Source organism: Styela clava, chromosome 7 (genome assembly GCF_964204865.1).
Source record: "Styela clava chromosome 7, kaStyClav1.hap1.2, whole genome shotgun sequence".
NCBI classification, from domain to species: Eukaryota; Metazoa; Chordata; class Ascidiacea; order Stolidobranchia; family Styelidae; genus Styela; species Styela clava.
The window spans coordinates 11,675,283-11,697,123 of NC_135256.1; the positions used below are offsets into that span (position 1 = coordinate 11,675,283).

The 21,841-nt window shown below is 34.9% G+C and overlaps 4 protein-coding genes across 4 annotated transcripts; 3 read left to right on the forward strand and 1 right to left on the reverse strand.

Moving 5' to 3' along the window:
- The first annotated feature begins 1,571 nt into the window (after positions 1-1,571).
- Positions 1,572-3,693, forward strand: LOC120328975 (cilia- and flagella-associated protein 107-like). The gene is made up of 5 exons (XM_039395572.2): positions 1,572-1,805; positions 1,893-2,044; positions 2,283-2,425; positions 2,699-2,889; positions 3,388-3,693. Exons 1-5 carry the CDS (start codon positions 1,701-1,703, stop codon positions 3,469-3,471), a joined length of 675 nt encoding a protein of 224 aa, XP_039251506.1. The 5' UTR covers positions 1,572-1,700; the 3' UTR covers positions 3,472-3,693.
- Positions 3,694-3,900: 207 nt separating this feature from the next.
- Positions 3,901-5,828, reverse strand: LOC120328972 (mitochondrial coenzyme A diphosphatase NUDT8-like). The gene is made up of 4 exons (XM_039395568.2): positions 5,501-5,828; positions 4,869-4,998; positions 4,716-4,796; positions 3,901-4,636 (listed from the first exon to the last, which is right to left on the reverse strand). The coding sequence occupies exons 1-4, from the start codon at positions 5,746-5,748 to the stop codon at positions 4,406-4,408; spliced, it is 690 nt and encodes a 229-aa protein (XP_039251502.2). The 5' UTR covers positions 5,749-5,828; the 3' UTR covers positions 3,901-4,405.
- Positions 5,829-10,195: 4,367 nt separating this feature from the next.
- LOC120328390 (protein rolling stone-like) lies at positions 10,196-12,819 on the forward strand. Its single transcript, XM_039394859.2, has 3 exons — positions 10,196-10,605; positions 11,257-11,530; positions 11,616-12,819. The coding sequence occupies exons 1-3, from the start codon at positions 10,465-10,467 to the stop codon at positions 12,134-12,136; spliced, it is 936 nt and encodes a 311-aa protein (XP_039250793.2). The 5' UTR covers positions 10,196-10,464; the 3' UTR covers positions 12,137-12,819.
- An 894-nt stretch (positions 12,820-13,713) lies between these two features.
- Positions 13,714-14,441, forward strand: LOC120327977 (rheacalcin-2-like). Its single transcript, XM_039394350.2, has one exon. It carries the CDS (start codon positions 13,749-13,751, stop codon positions 14,346-14,348), a length of 600 nt encoding a protein of 199 aa, XP_039250284.2. The 5' UTR covers positions 13,714-13,748; the 3' UTR covers positions 14,349-14,441.
- Positions 14,442-21,841: the final 7,400 nt, after the last annotated feature.

The following is a 21,841-nucleotide window of genomic DNA, read 5'->3' on the forward strand; positions in this document are numbered from 1 at the left end:
TTAGCCTAGTCTATCACCCTATTTCTACACCAGTTTTTTATTACTGCAATTAAACTAGAACTTCTAAGAGAACAAAGTGAACATTGAATTATCTGATTTATATTCAAATTTCCGAAAGACAAATGAAAATCAACGAATAGAGTTCAAAAATGCCAAAACGAGGCAATGTTTACGACCACGCCTGAAAATCTGTCTGAGTGAAAAAAGTGTCTGAGCGGACGGGAAAAGGGGACATTGTTACGTCACGTTTTGTGTATTGCTGATTGGCTAATGTCACGAAGTAAACAAAAAAGTCGATGCTCGGGGAAAGGTCCATAGGCTACTTTATCACTCTGAAAACGAAACGACTAACGTTCATTTATTTTTTTTAACTATTGTTTTATTGTCTGTTATTCTGCTTACGGAGTCAAAATAAACTTATTTATGAATCTATTTATTTTTAACATTCATTCATTTGTTTTTGGCTATTGTTTTTTTGTCTGGTTTTCTGCTTAAGAAGTCAAAATAAAACTATTTATGCGAAAAAGGAGACTGCCAAAATTGTAATTGTTACGTCATCGTTGACCTCTTCCTGATTGGCCAATATCACGAAAAAACAGATACGAGGAAGTCGATGTTCGTCAGAAGCATCATTGAGATGTAATATGAGAACCATTCTTAAGGATACCACAATTGTGTAAAAGGAATGAGTAATACGGTACTTTGAAATTTTTTTTTCGAAGTGCATAGCTTATTGGGATCGAACTAATAAAACCCGGCGATTCCACGCGAATGGGCGCATCGAAACGTCTGCGGAAAACTACCACGATTTGTTTATTTAATGAGAGCCTTGAGGCACACTATTGCATACGTACTAAGTTGCAAAGCAATTTGCAATGTAATAATTTCTAGTACTTTTAACCGCGAGTAGTGTGGCTCATCGTGCTAAGCGTTAGGAATACGCTCGCCACCGCACTTCTGATTACTCTTCGTGGGTTCGAATCCCATGCGGGAATGGTCATGTGCGAGAAATTCCAGTACTTTTAACCGCGAGTAGTGTGGCTCATCGTGCTAAGCGTTAGGAATACTATCGCCAAATATGTAAATCCTATATCAATTTATGTTTCATGTTCCGAAATACCTGTTCTTTGAGCTTTCATAATGTCGAGCTCATGTGACAACTATGTTATCTCGTCTGTCACATACAACCAAGAAGATAATTACATATTATCGGTATCAGACGGTATGTTAGTCGTTGGTATCAGATTTTTGAAATATTGGAGAAAAAGGTGGTATCGGTACATTTTTACTTGAGAACATTTCCCACCAGGTGGCGGCAAAGGCCTTGACAACGGGCCTTTAGCAAGTCTTGCAGGACGCTAAAGCAAAAGGTTCAGAGATGTTGAGGGTTTCCTTGACCTGTTTGGACTCTTGAAGAATCTGCTAATGGGCGCGAGAGGTTCCATTGGCAACAAATGAAATTTGTTATTGGAGCCAACCTGGCCCCCTTCCTTCCTTTAAAATATTTTCGAGATTTTTGGCCTTAGCAACGTTGCTATAGTGTCTCCAATTCCAGACTGTATTATCTTATAAATTTATATAAACAGAACTTTTGAACTTATCTAGTGCAAAGGAGTAAAACTGTATTATGAACTATTGAATAATATAAGAAAACCATTTCATTCTGCAAAAGTTTTTTGTGAGTAATCCGAATCACCAGTATGCAGCAAGGTGAAGCAATGAAATGGCACATGCCGGGATGGCGAATTGAGCAGCGGTTTTCGAACAATACACTTATAGGAAATTGGTGTGAAGAAAGAAAACAGGTTAGTTACTCAAATATGAATCGATGCATTCAACGCAATATCGAATATTCAAATTCTGCATTCTTACAGAATAATTTTTGTTTTCAGTTTCAACGAGGAACACATTCAAATACAAGCACACATTTAACTGATTTTCGTTTGTATAAAAATCACAAGCCTGATGTTACAATTCGACGTTCTGCATTAATGAGAAATGAAGGACTCCGCAAAGAAAATCTTTTCACTCATCATGGGAAAACGTACGACCTAACATTCACAGTTGCATGGGCACTTACTGTACAGAGCATTGCCAGTTCAGCTATAAGGAAGATTATTGTACACTTGTATATGTTATATTACCTACATCACAACAGTCACAGCAGACATTTTATAATTCAAACTTTTCATGAATTTTACAATATTTTTGAGAAATCACTGTAGCGATTAAAGCTCATGTTAGATCATTAAGCCGTAAGTACGCTTTCATAACTTTTTCAGATACAGCAACAACTTAATATCATGGTATGATGAACAATTTAATAAGAGAATGAGGGATGAAAATGACAGGCTACCAGATGTACGTAAATGGGATGGCCACAAACTCGCCTGGGCTCCTGAAAGATCTGATTATCCTATGCAAGGTAAATTAAGATATACCATCATTTTTATGGAATATCGCTGATAGGCTCTAGGTAAAATCTGGGGATGAAGTATTCATTAACTTTAGAGAATTGCCCCTTATCAACCGTGAAAATATATAGGTGATCTTTTTTCTACCTATATATTGGATGAATTGAACTGAAATACTAAAATTTAACAATACTTTTGTGACAAAAAATGGTTGGACAAGAAGTTTAAACTATTCTCTAAAATAATGACTAGCAATGAGACTTCATAAAAATTTTGGATTACAGGAAAACCAACAAACTATGGTCTTCACAGTAAAATGAAGGACAAGTGGATTGCAGAATTAAAAGCAGAACGGTCCGGGCATTACACTACAGATTATGGTCAAGCATACCAAGGACATCCTTCAACCGCTTTCCCTAGAAGATTTGCTTCTGCACCCAAATATCTTTCAAGCCATTTTAATCCAATCAGTAAGGTAAGTTGAGTTAAATATGAAATTGTATTACCTGAAGATTGATGTTTTACTATACTGTAGGGCTGGGCATTTTCGAATACCCGATGATTTCAGAATCAAATCGAATATTTTTTTCGAATCGAATCTTGAGATATATATAATTGTATGTAACTTTCTTGTTGTATTGGTTGGGTCCTCCAGACACGTAACTTACTGGAAACGTGAATTGCTGAACATTCACACACAATAAAAAACAGGTTTTCATCAATAACTCCACTACAGAAAAGAGTCTTATTTCAGAATAGCGTTAAAAAAATATGGCTTCAATGAAAAAAATTGAGAAATTTACCTAGACCATTGGCAGAGAGGGAAAAAACAAGATGGTGGCGATTCAAAATGCCCAGCCCCACTATACTGGTATTATGTTGTAAACTACCGGTAACTTTATCTTTGTTTCCCAAAATACATGGATATTAGTACTAACCAAGTAACAAACACTCTCACTTTTTCCTCATCTAGCTAAACAAAGATCTTTGGTTGAGAAGAACTCCATTCAACATGGCACCGGAATATCCACCAACAGTAACACCACCTTCTTCCTGAATAGACTAGATCTGAACTCAAATTTACCTTCACTTTTTTTTCTATTAGGACTGCAATGTTGAGATTATTTTATTATTATAAAAAAGCGCTTATTCTTATGTTTGAACTAAAACTGTGGCCAGCCATAAACATCATTGCGATTAACAATTCTTTATTTACTGATTTATGTGCTCAAATAAAATCGTACTAAGTGGATTTTAATAAATATGCTTTATTTACCGATTTTAGATACACAATCAATACACACCCAGAGATATGAGTACATCCAATCAAAATCTGGCAATAACCACAACATTTATGACATTCTATCAGCCATTTCAGAGTGACAATATTACGAATACTGACAATCACATCCGTCTGGCTCCTATGGCAACTGTTGTGCATTTGTACCTTTCTAGTCTCCCAACTGCAGTGCATAGTTAATCAGGATTGTTAGCAGAACCCCCCAATTTTTAATGGCAGATCTCATAAAGATATAACTATTCACCTGCAATATAAAATTCTCAAAAACAAGGATTTGAACAGAATCCCCATGCTAAGTGATTAAGATGGTAGTTAAATTGAAAACTTTTGAACAGAGAATATGTCTCCATGTTTTATACATAGCGAAAATATTCCCTGAGGAGCATGATGTCAAATATACTTACAAGTATATATTTCACAAAAAAGCATATGAACTTCAATTTCTGAAAAAGCAGATAAGGCAATGAATATGTTCTTCAAATTTAAAACCTCAGCAATACTAAAAAAACAGGTGACCACTTCACCATTTTTGAAATTATAGACACACTTGAAAACTTAAATTAACATATAAATAAGTAGTAATATAATTTTAATTGTGCAGATAAAACAGTAAAATGCACTAATTACGGTAAGACAATGATTAAAAGGTTTTTACCATATAGCAATACGAAGAAGAAAAGGCGAGTCTTTGCTACCTTGGTAAGAATTTACCAACAGGCCTAGGAAATATACCAGGATACATAGTGGAAAGAAATAACTCTGTTGCTACAGCTGTCAGTCCCCATATTCTAGGTTTTGTAGTGAACACTGGCAAAATATATGGTAGTGCATGGGCGGAATCCACAGGAGGACGAAAACTTGTTTGCTTTATATTTTCACGACAACATAGATATTCTAATGGAACAGTGAATACCTTAGAGACCTGAAAATAAAATTTTATCATATTAATAAACAGGTACATTAAATCTCAACGATATATCAAGAAATTTTATAGTACTCACCTCCGAATCGTTTATCATGAGATCATCAACTGTTACGCTACCAAGGTTCCCAACAACTGGATGAATTGGGTTCATGTAATACTAAAAATATTGATTGTAAGCTTACACACAAAAAGCCTTTTAAGTAGGAAGTCAATTAAATATGTATTTTACCCTCCCAATTGGTGGTAAAACCTCCCAAACATCGATTGAAGATTGTGGTATACCAATTTCCTCTTCTGTTTCTCTGATTGCAGTATGAATCACATCTCTGTCACTCTCATCAAATTGACCTCCAGGAAAACTGAAATTAGTCAACTTATTACAGTATTAGAGCTATTTTGACTAAAGAAATGTCTTCCAGAAATTAGAATGCAAGGCAAAAAAAACAGACTTTTAAATGTTCTAACTTTTTTGAATTTATAGCTAGTCGTGACATCCCAGATTTTATAAATTTCATATATTCGCAATATCCATAAACAGAATAAATGCTGAAAGAATGATAAAAAAATGATATTAGTTATATTCAGGTTATAAGATTAAATTGTGTAACCAAATCGAAAAGAGATAGCCAGCTTACAGCTACATGTTCACTGATTGTTCCCTTTTATAATTAACACACTACTGTAATGCATAAATGAGAATGAAAAATTAGAAGAAAGTGCTGCTTTACTATTTTTACATTGAGTTAGTGTTAAAGGCTTGTCTGACCGTTTCAATACTGACGTCACCATCAGGACACTACTACTATTACATTACTAGCTTATACCTAGTACCGGTACACATGTTAAATTAAGATACTGCACCTCACTTGGCCACTGTGGCTCCTTAAGTCCTGTGATCGCAGAGTGTACAAAAGAGAAGGAATTCCCTCCACGCTGCATAATGATACAAGAATTGCGGACGACTGAGTTCTTTTTAATTTAACCACTTTCTTACTTTTTAGTATACGAATTCTTTGAATCGTTTGATATTTTGACGACGGCGATAGAGCTTCAGAAAAGAGAGACGAATGACTAAGCGCCGCCGCTACAGTTGAGGCCGATCGGCACATATCAGCACCAGTGAAGTCTGTGCGTCTTCGCTACTTGACTGTGCCGAAGTGTGTGTTAGGAGTCGCATGGTGCTCGCAGCTCAAACAAAGCTTATTGCACCAGGTCGTGATAGGCTATTTCTCACCTAAAGGAGGCGATTTGCAAACATTCATTTGTTGGTATTAAATGGACCTATCAGTAGATTCGACAAATTTAATCATATAAAATAAAATTCTTAATAAATGTTGAAGTCTAAATGATTCATCGGAATCGGTACATAATTTTAGTAAATTAGTTCGTTGAATAATGAAACGATTATTGTAAAATAAAATTAAATGGGAAACATTTTTCTTCAGAATGAGCGTAGTGCGTCTTGATGGCATCCAATTTTTTGTAAATAACCATTTAGTCGACATTGCTCAGTTTGTAAGCAAAACAACTTTATTTCGTACTTCCGATCAATAAGGATTGTTCCGATGTAAGTTTGAATATTGAATTCTGTGCCGTTCTAGGTGAAACATCTTATGGATAGATATAGATATTTCGGTACTCCAGTAGTACGCGAATCAAGATGGCGGATACCGGAGCGTAGTATGTGAACCAAAATAGGGTTATGCCATAATTTTATTCCAATTTGCATTATTTTAGTTCTATTACGAGTTCGGAGACTAGCCAAGTGACTTCGTAGTATTTGTACCTGAAATTATGGCCTAACCCTAACCTGGTACACATACTACGTTCCGGTGTCCGTCATCTTGGTTCACATACTACGGGGGTACCGATATTTTATTTTTAAAATTCCACAATCTACACTAATTAAAATGAAGAATCCTGGAGAGCGAGCAAAACCTTTAAAATTTAAAACATGAGAAATATCATGTGCCCGCTTCCCCACCTACACACAGAAAACACAAACCTAGATAAACGAGGCCTGCGTCAGAAATGAACAAACAAAAAATACGCGAATGTATTGTTAAAAATTTAAAATTTAAGCTAATAATGACCCATTCAATCTCATCTCATAGAAAGATAACGTGTGAAATGTAATGTGATAAATTGGTGAGGATAGTCAAGACCAGTGGTTCTCAAACTTTTTTAGTTCTGGAGCCGCATTTCAGACCTCAAAGTTATGAAGAGCCGCACAAATACAACGCAAGGTAAAATAGCAACAAACCTTAAGCGCGTATTTAAAATACCAAGTCATCGTAACAACAACACACGTAACAACTAGGTCTGGTCAAAATATTCGAATAATAAAATATTCGATTGACATTTTACTATTCGAATATCCGGTACCACGTGACCTGCGCCACTCTGCTCGGACACCGAACTCGCGCGTCTCCAACTCAATCGTGATTTGTGCGAGATTTCCCAACGGCGCTCGCTATCAGAAAAAAAATCGTTGTCTTTGTGTTATGGTGTTATATGCTTATCTTTGCACTTAACGTATCAATTCAAATCATTTTTTTTGCAAAAAAAAAAACGTACCGACCGTTCCGTAAATTTATAAACATCAAACCAGATTAGGTATTCAAAATAAATTTCCCAGATTTTAAACTCCACATGCTTGGTGTCATGTCATTAGCCGTTTCTTGCATTACCGAACATAAAGTTGATTGAAATTGAATGTTAAAATGACTTTTCGGCGTTTCATTGTGAAAAAGGCTATTTTAGGTCGTTAGAAAACTCTAGTTAAGTAAATAGCATGGATTTAAAAATGACCAAAAGATTTTTCAAAAGCTGGTATGAGTTACTTGTATGAAAAATACTCATTAAGTTGTAACCAGATAAGAAATGTCATGTCCTACTATCTTTAAAGCACTTTGTATTAGCTCTTTATTGATCCCTTCCATCCTTGGCCAAGTAATGTTTTGAATATGTAACATTGTAATCGACCATGCATGGCCGTTGAGCCAGGAGTAGAACGTAAAATCAAAGTGAATTTCGTTGTGACAATGCACACTGACTCGTTCACGAATTGTTGCGTCTATTATCATCGAAAATGATTACAATTGGTAAATTTTGAAGCATTAGGTGGTAATAATTAAGCCTTATAGCATGACATAATCAAAATCATTAGGTGAAGTGCTGAATTTGCAAATTCCGTAAAGAAAATTGAGCATTACTCAGTAAGTATTTTAGCTATAATAACCATCGGGGTGTTGTTTTGCTGAAAAAAAAAATGTTAAAACTTGAAGGAATTAGGTATAATTAGCGTCTGGCCCTCTATTAGGCACGAAGGCTTAGAAATGCCTTTATTGCCAATTTATTTAATCGCTATTTTAAATCAACACTCAGGATTCACGCAATCGTAAATTTGCTAGGTTTATCTATCTAATACTAAAATAACACGAACACCATAGAAAAGCATGAGAACTCAATTATCCTTTAAACATCTGCATTTCGGTTACCGTTCACTTTAAACAGACACGTTTAATTTACAAGCGGTGATAAGGAAGATCAAATCCAAGGCAGACGATAAAACTCAGAATAAAATTAATTTGGTTTTGAAATCAGCCCTTAATGTATTCAACAGCTGTCGCTGATGTGAACGCAAGGGGATATTAGAAATATGAAACTTCGAAATTCGCCGACCGCTTATTCTTGCAAAAAACGAGAAAGGGCGGGAATATAAAATACCAACTTTAGGATATCGCCGCCAATACGATCGTAGTGACAATCAGCGAATATGATATAATTAACCTTTAACCAGTAAAAAAAAACGCTTTTTTGTGGACTTTTCAATGTTTCTATCAATTTCTAAATGGTGTATCGAATCGACCTCCGACGTTCTGGATCCTTGTTATGTATAAAAAAAATATTCAAATTATTCGATTCGAAAAAAGATTCGATTCTGCCCGCCCTAGACTAACAGCCAATTAATTCAGTTTTGATTTCTAATAAGTTTGTCAAAGCGGGTCGTAATCGTGGAGGATGCAAAGTGCAGTAGCTGCTTGAGATGATCGCCAGATATTCCGGGACTATTTTCGATTACTGGAACAAAATTAAAATGCTCTAGAATTAAAATAATTATTGAGTTATTTGATTTATGCATAATATCCGGGAATGCAACAAACACTCAAAATCCACGGAAGCAAGCCAATGATTACAGCCATGTCTAAAATCTTTCCAAGTGAAAAGTGTCCGAGTGGCCGTGAAAACGCTCACTGTTGCGTCACTATTGCATCTTGTAGGTTAGTCACTACGCAAATAAACATGGGGGAATCCATTCGACTAATAGACCTCAGCATTTTAATTTCGAGTCAATGATTAGTTTTCAATGAACATTTTTTTTTTAAAAATAATTAATTTTTAAAGCGTTAACGAGAGCCGCAGGAAAGGTTGCTGAGAGCCGCATGCGGCTCTCAAACCTAGTTTGAGAATCACTGGTCAAGACTCAAGAGCCTTAAATAACCAAACTGATTGGGCATTGCTGATGATAAAGTGACTTTAAAAAATCTTCCGAGTAAAACAATGGGATTTGAACAAAAAAGTCTAATGTCATATAAGATAATATAATAAAACACTGTTAGTTTTATTAGTATGTCACTAACTCACACATCACGGTCTATTTAAATTCTTTGTCATATCATTTTCAGAGACACAAAAGACCACTAATACTGAGCCCACTTGATAAATTAAATTAGGCTATCAATCATTTATTTTAGGCAAAATCATACAATATTAAAATGCGATAAAACAATAAATATTACCATACAAATTTTAGATTAAAGATATGACAGAATATAAGATACCGTACGGTAGTATTTTTTTTTTATAATATAACAATACAAATTCATTTCAAAATCTAGGCTAGGCTACATACAAAATACTGTGAGCTTTTCTCCAATTCTGCAGTTAAGAATTTGTTCAGATTTTAGTCTATATTAATATTTTTATTGAACCCCTGCTTTCACACCGGTGGCTTTGGTTGTTGTAATAGTCCAAAAAGTCACTTACAGACGATCCTTTGCTTCGAAAACTTGTCATCCGCAGAGAACCTGGCTGGATGAGCAGCCTGCATCGGTAAGCCACCAGGAACTATATCTTATCATGCCGTATTTAAAATTGTTCGAGCAAGATTTTTATAAAGTGCAATCAAATAAGATAACTAAAATCTACAATTATCGCCTGTTCTGTCCGTGCCAGTCCATGATACCAAAGGACACAGTTCTGATATGTTTGAATAGCGCTGTGTAATGATAGCTTTTAGAAATTGATCCTAGTTATGGGAACACTTGAGTGTGTGTTGTGAGTGGGAGCGTGTGATTCGATTTAAATGAAAATTTTTTACCGAAGTGCCATGCAAAACAGTAAACACACCAGTTTCGAATATATGATACTATTTTTGAAATACAATTTAGGCTTTCAACATACTCAGAAACTGTGATAAAATGGTATATTCGATGTTTGAGATAACATTGTGCAAAGAATGTATTTATTATAAAACACGTTCCTTCTGATAATGCATGGAAGCTTTCAACAATTTTTCAATAAAGCAGAAAAGAGGCTGATACTAGCCCGGTTTCTAAGAGTTGCGTTCTCAAAAGTTTCCAATAAATGAACACAGCAGTTTGCTGATTGGTTGTACCTTTAACACGATTATTTTTGTCACTAATTCCATCGCAACGATATTTCAATATTCAACAATTGTCCAACCATACTTATAAGTTAGTTCTTCCGATGACACACTTCCGGTCTGAGTAAAGCTGGCCTTTATCAACAATGTGACGTACATGTACAGTGATTATTCAACGTATGATTCCTGTCGAGTAGAAGTTTGTCTGTGCAATATGGCAACAGCCGTAACATACGAATTTCAATGCAAACATTTTGGTTTCACTGATGTCACACCGAAGCATTTTTACGAGTCTCAGGTATGACTGTTAAGGAATTGACACGAATAGTTTAGCTAATATGCTGTTTCATTGGTGTAACTAATATCTAATTTGTATCTGCAGTCTGCACAAAAATTGTTTACAATTCTTGAGACTCATGTTATGCTAACAGGGTTTTCGCTTTACTCTTGTGCTGTTTAATATAGTTCGAGGATTTTACAGAACAATTACATATAAATACTTTTTCCAAATCTTGAGTATATCAATTATGTCAATGTAATGTATCTATTGTATCGCTGTGATTATGCCCATATGAAATCAACTGGACTCTGTCGTTAAATGAGTTTATACAGTAAGACATATGATGTGATTAGAAAGTGTTTATGGAAAAATCTGCTCAACTTGGATTACCTCGCAATATATGCCACATAGTGCGATTTTACCAACAGTTTTTTATGGTAAAGATTTTTCACATTAAACAACTGCCATCTAAGACTAATGTTATGGGGAACCCCGTGAATTACCTTGAAATGGCGAAGGGTACAAAAATCTTCTTGTGCCCAATTATCCCCCGTGGGATTCTAGGAGTGATACCGTCGTTATAACCACATTCTCGTATATGAATATTTACAGCTTACCGATGAAGTGTTACTAATTACTCAGACTTGAATATCATTTTCATTTTTGCAGTGGACAGAAAGAAAGGAATATTTTGTCGTCTATCGAGCGATTATGTTTCTATATTGTTTGATTTGGGCAATTTATGACACCAACTTTTGCGTTAGTTCATATTCTGGGTACTATATTACCCATCTTTCGAGCTGGGGAGAGTGGACCCTCGTTGTTCACTTCGGATTGGCATTAGCCGTCTCGATGTTTGGACTAATTCAAGATTCCGATTTTTGTTTTAAAAACAACCTCGAACGAACAATCTGTTGTGGTAATGGGAACACTTGTCAAATAAGTGAGTTGAAATCAAAAACCACTATTTTATTTCAACCTAATAAAGTTTAGAAACACAAATAACAAAATGATTATCTTTATTCCAGATGATATTAAATGGTTCCACAATTTATGCTGGGTGGTAATGACAGCAGCGTCCGGAGTTTCTTATATTGTGACCATATCATATTGGTGCTTCTCCGATAACAGGATGTATTCAATCGCCGTGAATACTCACCAACATATCATGAATTCTGTGTTGATGACAATGGATCACCTACTAAGCAGAGTGCCTACTCGATATCTTCATTTTGTTTATGTTTCTTTGTATGGGGCAGTGTATACTTTGTTTACCGTGATACTACACCTAATTGGCATTCGACCTATGAAATACTCAGGCACACTAGACTGGACAAAGAGTCCTGAAATTTCAATAGTAGTTTCATTAGGTTTAGTCACGGTAGGGGCTTGCGTGATTCACTTTATCACCTTTACCATTTTTAAACTAAGAGATTTGACTCATTATAGACTTCGCACGTCTCAGACTAAGAGTGCGTTATTTAGCGACACGTCTAGCCATTCGAATAAAGATATTAATGCTAACGAAAGATCACGAATTTTGCAATAATTGCCAAACAAACCCCGATCTATCAACAATGTAGTATAATTTGGTTTAGTTTACCCATCAAAATGATAATTTAAAAGGACCTCCAAAAGTATGCGCACCAAGATGGCGCACAACCTGAACTTAGTATGTGTGTACCCGACCGGTTAGGATTCGGGATGTGCGCATACTTCTGGAGCACCATTTAAAATTAATAATTATTACATTTGTTGTGCATTTACGTTATAGCTTGTTGTTTTCACACTGACTAGATTTGTGATTATGATGTCATAATTGCTCGTTGGTTTTACCGTAAATATATACGTTGCGCGCGCTTATTGTATTTTGGAGTATACGATACCACATTTTGCTGTATAATGAACTGTAATATATATATTTGTTTATTAGTTATATGGCAATACGCAAGACATCACAGCCTTGGCTTGAAGGATGAAGTTTTAAAATTTGCAAGAAATTACGTCTTATAATAATCTTTAAGATATTCGGTGGAATTGTACTAATGTAATGATGCAATATTAATGTTGAAAATATTTCCTTTTTTTAAAAATTATTTCAATAGCTCGAAAATAAATAAAGCAAATGCCTAGACAAGGGAGCACATATCAAATATATGTTAGCCGTAGCGTAAAGAACCATGCACAACCAATTGAATGTTGGGCAAAAGAGCAATTCTGAAATGTTTTTGTATGGAGGTGAATTTGAACGTGTGTCCAAGAAATATAAAAACATTGAAATATACCCAAGGTAAAAATATCGGGCCCTGTAGGACTCAGAGTGATTCGAAAAGAAGTACTAGTCTTCTAGCGACTTCGTACATCTTTAAATATTGAAAATAGAATGGTTCATAAATTGCAAAGAAAAGTGATTTTTTTTCTCAACAACTACAATAAACTCAAAGCCTCCAACAATAAACGCAAAACAGATAAAATGAGGATGACCTAAAAAACGAGTTGAATTTCTAGCGCAGTCTGAAGTTCTAACCCTGACTGGATAATTAGTAATTTTCTTATTTTGAGCGTTGGCTGGGGTTTTGTACACAAGATAGATAGATACACAAGATATCATTAAAATAATAAACAAACACATTTTTGTTTTGCATGTACTTTAGACACTTGATTTAACTGAGAGAGACCATGCCTCGAAAAGTTCATTTTGACAATGCTGGGATGCGAATCGGGGCCGTGTAATAGCTTGTATATTCTTGTACAGGAAGGCTTAGATATAGCATGACACGGCCATACCTCTTTTAAACAAAGGTGATACTTTCGATCATAGATTTACGCCTTTGTTGGCAATAACAAATACAACAGTTAGTGAACCTATTCTATGCACGACACATCCAATGATATGTACACTGTGTACTGCCAATATAAATGTGCGATCAAAAAAAACATGCACATTATTAGCAGTTGTCACTGGCTTCACTTCTAGGCAGGCGTACATCTTGTTACTGAACATGATGTTTCACTTAGTAATACTGAATTTTATTGTTGTTACTGGCACAGTAGGGCTTGATCCAAAATGCTCAAGTGAATGGGACACAACCAACTCGTTCCTCAACATCGCTTTGGACTGGAGCAGTAACGTCGCACAAAGTGACAGCGACAAGACAAATATGGAATCAGACAATAATAAGATTCTCCAAGCGTCATCTAGTCCTACGTGTTCTGCTCATATGGATGAGAAATCATCACTAGTCACCATGACTTTAGATTGGGAAAGTCCAGATAATGCTATGATTGACGAAGATACATTGTCAGTAAATTTCGATTCGCAAATTAAGGAAATTGAAAACCGTTTAAATCATGTTGAGCAGGGTTGGTTGGTAATTGACAAAAGACGTTTTTGGTTTGGTGCACATGAAATGACTTGGCAAGCGGCATATTATGAATGTATGTATAAAGGTGGAAGACTCCTCTCGAAGGGAATGCGTGATCACGAGGAAAAGGGCGAAATTATATCCATAGTTCAACTTAAGAATGCAGTTTATTGGATTGGGCTGAATGATATTAAAAACGAAGGCACATGGATATGGTCAGATGGGACGTACGCTAGTTCCGACGAAATACCCAGACGCAGTAAACGGAAGTTAATACGAGAAGATTGTGCAACTTTATTTTGGCAGCGTGAAAACAAAAAGAAACTGCGGGGTGCAGTTGAAGATCAAATATGCTCAAATAAATTTCGAGTCATATGCGAAAAAGATTCATTATAATTCAGTTCCAAGTCTTTCATCAATAATCACAAAATATTTCCACACGATCTCACTATTCTATATCGATTTCAAATAAAATATTAATACCTCAGGGGAGTGGAAAACATACAAGATATATTAAAGTAGAGCTTATTATATATTTATTATTAATATCACTTATATTCATCATTATTTAATTATATGATGTTTATTCAGAATGCATAAAGTTTTCACCCTTTTCGTCTGGGATCCGATTGTCTGGAACTAGTTTTGACATTTATAATACCACGCATATATGAAACTTTCGCCAGAAAACTTCGAAAAAATTTGTTGAACTTCACCCCAGTATCTAATCTATACAAGGCAAAAATTGGTGCAGCTCAAACGCCATTTAGCTACGACCAGTGTTTGCTGTACCAATCTAACATGAGTGTGATTGAACCCAAATTTCCGAATTAGTTCAGAACGAGATATACCGCTACAAATTAGTTGGTGTCATTTTTAGAATATACCCCAAGTTGAAATGACCACTCTTCTGTGAATTTTTAGTTGCATTCATGTCCTAAAAACAACTCACGGGATGTATAGAGTACACGTTTGCGTAGATGGTTCACATACCTTTTCTGGGCATCTATTTAGATTGGACACCATATAATCAGCTATTTTGCTTACCGCAAAAACTCTTAGCGAATTATATGAATACGAATAAGGCAGCTATATTTATAATTAATTATCCAGGTTCTTATTCAAATTAAATATGCGTACCCGACTGTAAAGAAATGTGCTTTCGCACGTATACTATGGCCATAGGAATTTTACATTTATGAGATATATTGTCATATTCCGTAAGGTGCATTGGTTTCATTCTGGATGGATGATCTGGACAGATTAGCGTGAAGCTGAACATCCCGCATCAACATGATTTAAACAAATAGGTAGCGTGTAGTGACGGTAGACGCTCATAGTCTTTAATCGCGGCTACTAGTGAACATGACTGGGTGCGCAATAGCAGTGTTTTTTAACTGTCTACATCGCCGGGTGGGTAAGATATAAATGTACGCATCAAACTACTGAAACGGATGGAATAGACAAAAACATGACTTGCACCTAGGCCCAATAATGCAATATTTTGATACGCAAAAGGAATTTCGCTTCACAGGGGTGTTCGAACGAGAATATGTTAGTTTGACTAAAATACACGTTTACGCTTGTTTCACAAAAGTTTTTAGGGATAAATTCGTTATTTCAGGTAAAATTCATTAAAAAGACTTGAAATTGCTAATTTCTCCAAATTCATGAATTGGATCGATATAGTTCCCGTTGTAATTAGACAAACAGATGACAACCAAAAATTTAATTAGATCGATGACATATGGTAGTTAGTATTCCAAACCCGAATCGATATCACCATACGCACATACGTATAAAAAGGTTTCAGTTGGATATTTGGGGGTAAGGTATTGAAGAAGGAATGTATTGAGAGGTCTTGTAAGTGTCGTCTCGTTTCTCGATGTCGTCATGTCTTAACAATTTTCTGTATTCTGTGTCTACAACATTAAACTACATCTACAACGTCAAAACGTGTTTTTATTGGCTAAAAGTTTTCCAATTATTTGAACGGAAGATTAAATATATGATCACTTGACAACCACGCTTTTATGCCTTCAACACCAAGAAAGACAATTTTTCAAACAGTTCGAAGGTTAGTTGCGTGTCAATGTCATACAAGAAGGCAAAATACGCACAATAGGTACAAAAACGCATTTTATTTATAGATAGCTGGGTGTGCCAACCTTTTTTGATGTCCAGGGCGAGCTTCTGATAATGATGCCGCATCTAACAGCCCTAAATCACGCAACGACCAGACGAGAACATTGTCAGGGAAGGGACTTTCATCCATTGCTGACTCACCATCAGTCACGTAAGACTACGCGCGTAAATTTTAACTTGAATAAAAACATGTGTAATAACTCGAACCATAGAGCTTGATTCTACTGTCCCCTACATGGTGCTGCCTGGGAAAGGTCCTATGGCCTTTCGCTAGCTCGCCTGTAATATAGAGAGAATAAGATGAAGATTTTCCGTCAACCAGAGATGATCGTAAACCGAAGCAAAATTATAATAACAAAAAAAATTTAATGTGAATCGATTAAATGAAGCGATAAGGCCATACAAGTATAAATATATTTATATATGGTCATAAACTCCCCCCCCCCCCAATATTCACTGCTATACATATAATTCACAATTATTGGATGACACTGTATAAAACGCCTAAACAATAGAGTATTGAATTTTTTATGACATCAAGAAAGTATATACAAGGCATAAATTTGGCATACTAAAGATCGGAGTGATAGTGAGGAAGTTAAATAAAAAGTGGTTGATAATTTAATGGTTTAAAATAGAATTTAAATGATAAGCTTGGACGGATATATCGAGAAGGTATTTTTTTTTTTTTCATAAGAAACAATACACGATAAAGTCTATAAGCCCCAAATACACAGCATCTAAACATATTACCTCAGATACCTTTGCGTAGAATAAACATGGAGAAGTTGAACATAAGAGAGCAAACTCAAATATTTTGACACTGAGTTCAATATAAAGGTAGGCTATAAGAAGTATATAATATCAAAATTTAGAGGAAGATATTGGGGTCCACGGGACCCAGAAAAACATTGTGAATAAATAAAAGTAATAGCCATCAAGCGGTTTCTTCATATTTGGTTACGAAATATAGATTGTTTCATTACTTCTGTAAATAATTTTCACTACAACAACTACAACCCTAACAATTATACGACACAAAAATATATCGTCGACGACTTGAAAAACTAACAAACATTCTGAACTTATCACGTACAGAGAGATGGAGTTATTGCCACAAAACAAAGTAAACACTATTATAAACATAATACAATGATGAAAAATATTTCAGCAGTAATAACAGTGATTGGTTATTGCTTTGTGCGGGTCGGTGTGCATGACCGATTAGGGCCATCTAGGCTCCCGACCATTGTGTATATATATGCTGTATAATACGCTCGTGACGGCATAATATGGTACCATAGGTGGATGCAAATGAGATTGAATATAAATGTATAAAATATAAATAAGATAAAGAAATGAGTGAATGAGTCGGCAATTTGATGGTATTATGGAAGCTATTAGAGGCAATTTAGAACTTTGAGAGGTCATGTATTGGTTGAAGCCGGACATGTCCAACGGAAAGATTTTCACAAAAAGAATTTTCATTATTGGACACAGACCGGGATCAAAAATGGAAAAATAGGGACGAGAAAATAATATCATAACAGATTCAGCCAATAGACCGAGCGCGTGATGTAAAAGTATCATTTGACACATTAATTAGTTCACGAGAAGAATATAGGGAAAAAATAGTAATATTCACTGGAATATTATTATACGATTCTCAATTAAATATACAATTCACTTGTTACATAGTGGGCTACAATATAAGAAGGTCATTACTTGAAATAGACTGGAATATTAATGTATGATCCAGAATTGAATATGCATTTCATCGCTTATTACATAATTAATTTTAACGATACAAAAAAGTTATGAAATTAATTTACGAAATAGAAAAATGGACAAAAAAAACCCAGTGACAATCACTGTATATTGTCTACCAACATTCATAAGTATTAATACATACTTGAGAAATGGAATATTAATTAATGTATGGTCCACAGGTAAATATGCACAATTAAATATGCAATTAATAATGCAGTTAATCACTTTTTTACACAATGATTTTTATCAATATAAAAAGGTTATTAAATTAATTTACAAAAAGGCTACCAACATTTATTAGTATTCATGAGCCATTCCAAGCCAATGTTGAATTTCATCAATTTTTAAAAAGTTCAGTAAAAGGAATTGTTTTGTATTTTTTATATCAAAAGACACTAGAATTTTATTGGACTGCATTCATTTCATGGAAAAAGGTTTTTGATGGTTTACACAAAATGGCCTGAAATGTAGAAATTTTAATATAATTGACATTTTCTGTGATGACTCGAAACAAAAAGTGTTTGATTGTTTGGTACAGTTATTCATATCAAAAAGACGCACTGGACTTAAGTTAATGAAGATTAGGTGTATTGCAATGCTGTAGGGCTTTCTTTCTTTCCCTATTTAACGATTTGTTGTTAGAATTTTAGGAGATGATTGAGGCCGCTGCTCCGGAGTGGAATAATATCCAGTAGTGTCACGTCCTATAGAGTCACGTATAATGTCATGGATCTACAGTGTTACATTGAGCAATTTGAGTGGCACATAGAGGGGTCCTTCAGTTACTGCACCAGAAAATATTGATGGCTCCCGCTGTACCAGAGTGACAATTTACAACACAATGAAATGTTAATGCATAGTGGATTCGCTACACAGTAGAGTAGCGCTATATTTTAATATAGATATATTTTATACCCAATAAGTAAGTGTGTAACTTTTGTGCAGTTTTGTTCAAACCCCATAAAGCAACTGCTTGGACAGTAATACAGAACATGTAGCTGTCAATGTAAAAATATATTGTTTATAACAATATGCAAAATTTCTGTAATTGTCCTGTAGGGTCACTTGGCATAGCCCCCATACACACTTGAAAAAGAACTGGAATATTATTGTATGATTCACAATTAAATATGCAGTTCATCAGTTATGACACAATAACTTCTGATGACATAAAAAGGTAATTACAGTATAATAAACAGTATTATACGGATCAGAGAAAGAGAGATTTTATGCTCAATTTCATGGAGAAATAAAAATAATAATAAGGCAATCAGATTATCACAGATTCAGCAATAATAATAAAAAGATACAAATATCAGTAACAATGGTTTTCAACGTTAAACATAATATTCTTCAGATTGATGACAGAGCAGTAATTTGTGTAAAACAAGAAAGAGAAAAGAACAGCAACTTTCAGTTATACACATGCAAAGTTGGAAAAAAAAACATATGACTCTCAATGTGCAGTGTTTATATGAGACAGGTAAATTTATAGTATTAAAATACTGTCTTCAACACACTTACAACAAACCTTTAAAGGCATATTAAACTCAAGATAATAGGACAAGTTAGAATATTTTAGTGGGAAATACTTTTTCAGTTTCTTACTGAAAACATGCACAGAATTTTTTTTAGTTTGAGGGGGACATTGCCCCAAACCTGTACACCCATATACTTCAGAGATGTTTTGCCCACCTTAGTGGACACTTGTGGAGTAAAGAAAACCTTGTTCCTTTGGGACCCGGTGCAGTAATTTTGCACTTTTTTTAATGGGGTGAAATAATGTTTAAAGACAGGAGGAACAAGGTCATTTTCATATCGATGCATGAACTTTGCAATTTTTAGCGTAAGCATATCAGACAGCTGTGGGAGTTGATACTGGTAGAGCAGCAAATTAGTTACACTAACTTTCTCTGCAAATGCCATGCATCCCAAAACTTTATTTTGCAGAACTTGGATTGGCTGTGAGGAAGACCTTGTTGCTGAGCCCCAACTTAGCAGGACATATTGCAAACGCGAGTGAAATAAACTGAAATATAATAATTTAAGTGTTTTAATATTCAAAATATGCCTTAACCTGTAAAATATTTCAAGAGTTTGCGATAATTTCTTGAATAAGTGGACAATATGTGACTTCCAACTCAGTTTGTCACCAATTCTAATTCCCAAATATTTAATGGTTTTTGTGTGTTCCATAATGTAACTGCCATTTCAGCTCTAAGTGTGGAAATAGCGTGCTTTTTATTACAGAACAACATAAATTTGGTTTTGGAATAATTTAGGGAGAATTTGTTTGCTTTAAGCCAGTTATCAACCTTCTGGAGTTCATGATTCACCACAGTTTGGAGTTCTGAACCACAGGATGCTGATTTTAGCAGAGAGGTATCATCGGCAAACAATGTCGGATAAAATGCAGATGCCAAAGGTAGATCGTTTATGTAGCATAAAAATAACAGCGGGCCAATCGTGGAACCCTGGGACACCACATTCAGGGACGGATTATGCCCCATTAGTGCCCTAAGCACTTTGGTGAACCCTGATGTGTGATTTAAAATATAAATACAATACTGTATACCACATAAGTATATTATCAATCAATAACAACACTAAAAATCCATCAGAAACAACAAAAAACACAGCGAACATTTTCAGGTCTTCTGATAATTTTGAGAAATTACTGTTGAAATTCACTGGGTTAGTATCAATAAGCTTTTGACAACACTGCCAATACCCGTCCTTGTCAACAGCTAAGGAGACATTTGATTGTAGCGGTACATCATTGAGTAAAATCGTATTTCTGCAATTTTATTTTATATCTATCCTCTTTTCTTCATTGCAGTTACAAAATAGTCAACAACTGAGCAAAATAAAGTGATATGAAATTAGTCTCTGGCATTCAAATATAAATCTGCTGCATCTCCTTAATTGAGCAAATTATTTCTGATACGTTTACGAGTTGGAACTGCCTTGCAATCCACACCTGGTAGTATTTCCGTTGCAGCTGCATCGCAGCGAATAATAGCGTAATAATATATTAGGATCTGCACGTGTTTGTTTTGAAATATTCTGTGGAAATTCCTTCTGAAACGATAACACGAAAACAAATTCTAGCTCTTGCATATTATTTGCATCTATTCTAGCATCTTTGTTTTGTGACTTGTACATTTCACTGCTTTTTGAGAAAAAAGTTTAAAATCGCCAACCATCTGGTATCAGTGAGGGATGTCAAAATTTAATTTCCATACCAAAAAACTCTCCCATATAAAAACATTCCCGACTTTGCCGAACACTAAAGATCTCAGAAATGCGATCGCGTAAATTTTGATGATGCCGTCACTCGTCAGTATAACATGGGATTGAAAACAAATACCATTGGACCCAAAAAAAATTTTTGAAAAATAAATAGCCTATAGTTCTAGCGGAAACAACAATCTTTAGCCAACAAGCAATTGGTCCCATCGTTTTAAGAGGAAACAGATTTCTCTAAAACGATGAAAAAAAAACAGCAAGAAGAAAAACACGAAACTCGATTTAACAAAACGATCCATAAGTCCATTTCGTGTCTAATAAGTAATTTTGAGTGTTCATTACTAATTGATGGCCAAGATATGAATATTTTACATGATTTTGGAGATATTTCGAAAAACATCATAAAAGAGAAGATTAACGATACCTAAATAGGAAGAATGCGAATATTTTCAAGTCTGTTCCGTCTTACCAACACTGATGCACAATTGCAAATTCAGCTATAAAAATTTCTGTGGTGCCCCCTTTTGCTTGGTGCCTTAAGCACGTGCTTATATTGTTTAATGGTTCCTTCCGGCGCTGACCACATTCATACATATTAAGTTTTCTATGACCGACACGACAAGCGAGAAGCCATGTGTATCAGTTTCAAAGGTCATTGTGAAAATAATAAATAATAATAAACTATTGCATTATAGATTTACACGTACTTTAGATACTTGATTTAA

Bases quoted from the DNA above. Each gene is read 5' to 3' on its own strand.
- LOC120328390 (XM_039394859.2), top strand. From the start codon at position 10,465: ATGTACAGTGATTATTCAACGTATGATTCCTGTCGAGTAGAAGTTTGT. The intron at 10,606-11,256 runs GTATGACTGTTA...TCATTTTTGCAG, and splicing joins AGCATTTTTACGAGTCTCAG to TGGACAGAAAGAAAGGAATA. The intron at 11,531-11,615 runs GTGAGTTGAAAT...TCTTTATTCCAG, and splicing joins TGGGAACACTTGTCAAATAA to ATGATATTAAATGGTTCCAC.
- LOC120328972 (XM_039395568.2), bottom strand. From the start codon at position 5,748: ATGTGCCGATCGGCCTCAACTGTAGCGGCGGCGCTTAGTCATTCGTCT. The intron at 4,797-4,868 runs GTAAAATACATA...CAATATTTTTAG, and splicing joins TTTTACCACCAATTGGGAGG to TATTACATGAACCCAATTCA. The intron at 4,637-4,715 runs GTGAGTACTATA...TTTTATTTTCAG, and splicing joins TCATGATAAACGATTCGGAG to GTCTCTAAGGTATTCACTGT.
- LOC120327977 (XM_039394350.2), top strand. From the start codon at position 13,749: ATGGAATCAGACAATAATAAGATTCTCCAAGCGTCATCTAGTCCTACG.
- LOC120328975 (XM_039395572.2), top strand. From the start codon at position 1,701: ATGCAGCAAGGTGAAGCAATGAAATGGCACATGCCGGGATGGCGAATT. The intron at 2,045-2,282 runs GTACGACCTAAC...TAACTTTTTCAG, and splicing joins TTCACTCATCATGGGAAAAC to ATACAGCAACAACTTAATAT. The intron at 2,426-2,698 runs GTAAATTAAGAT...TTTGGATTACAG, and splicing joins ATCTGATTATCCTATGCAAG to GAAAACCAACAAACTATGGT.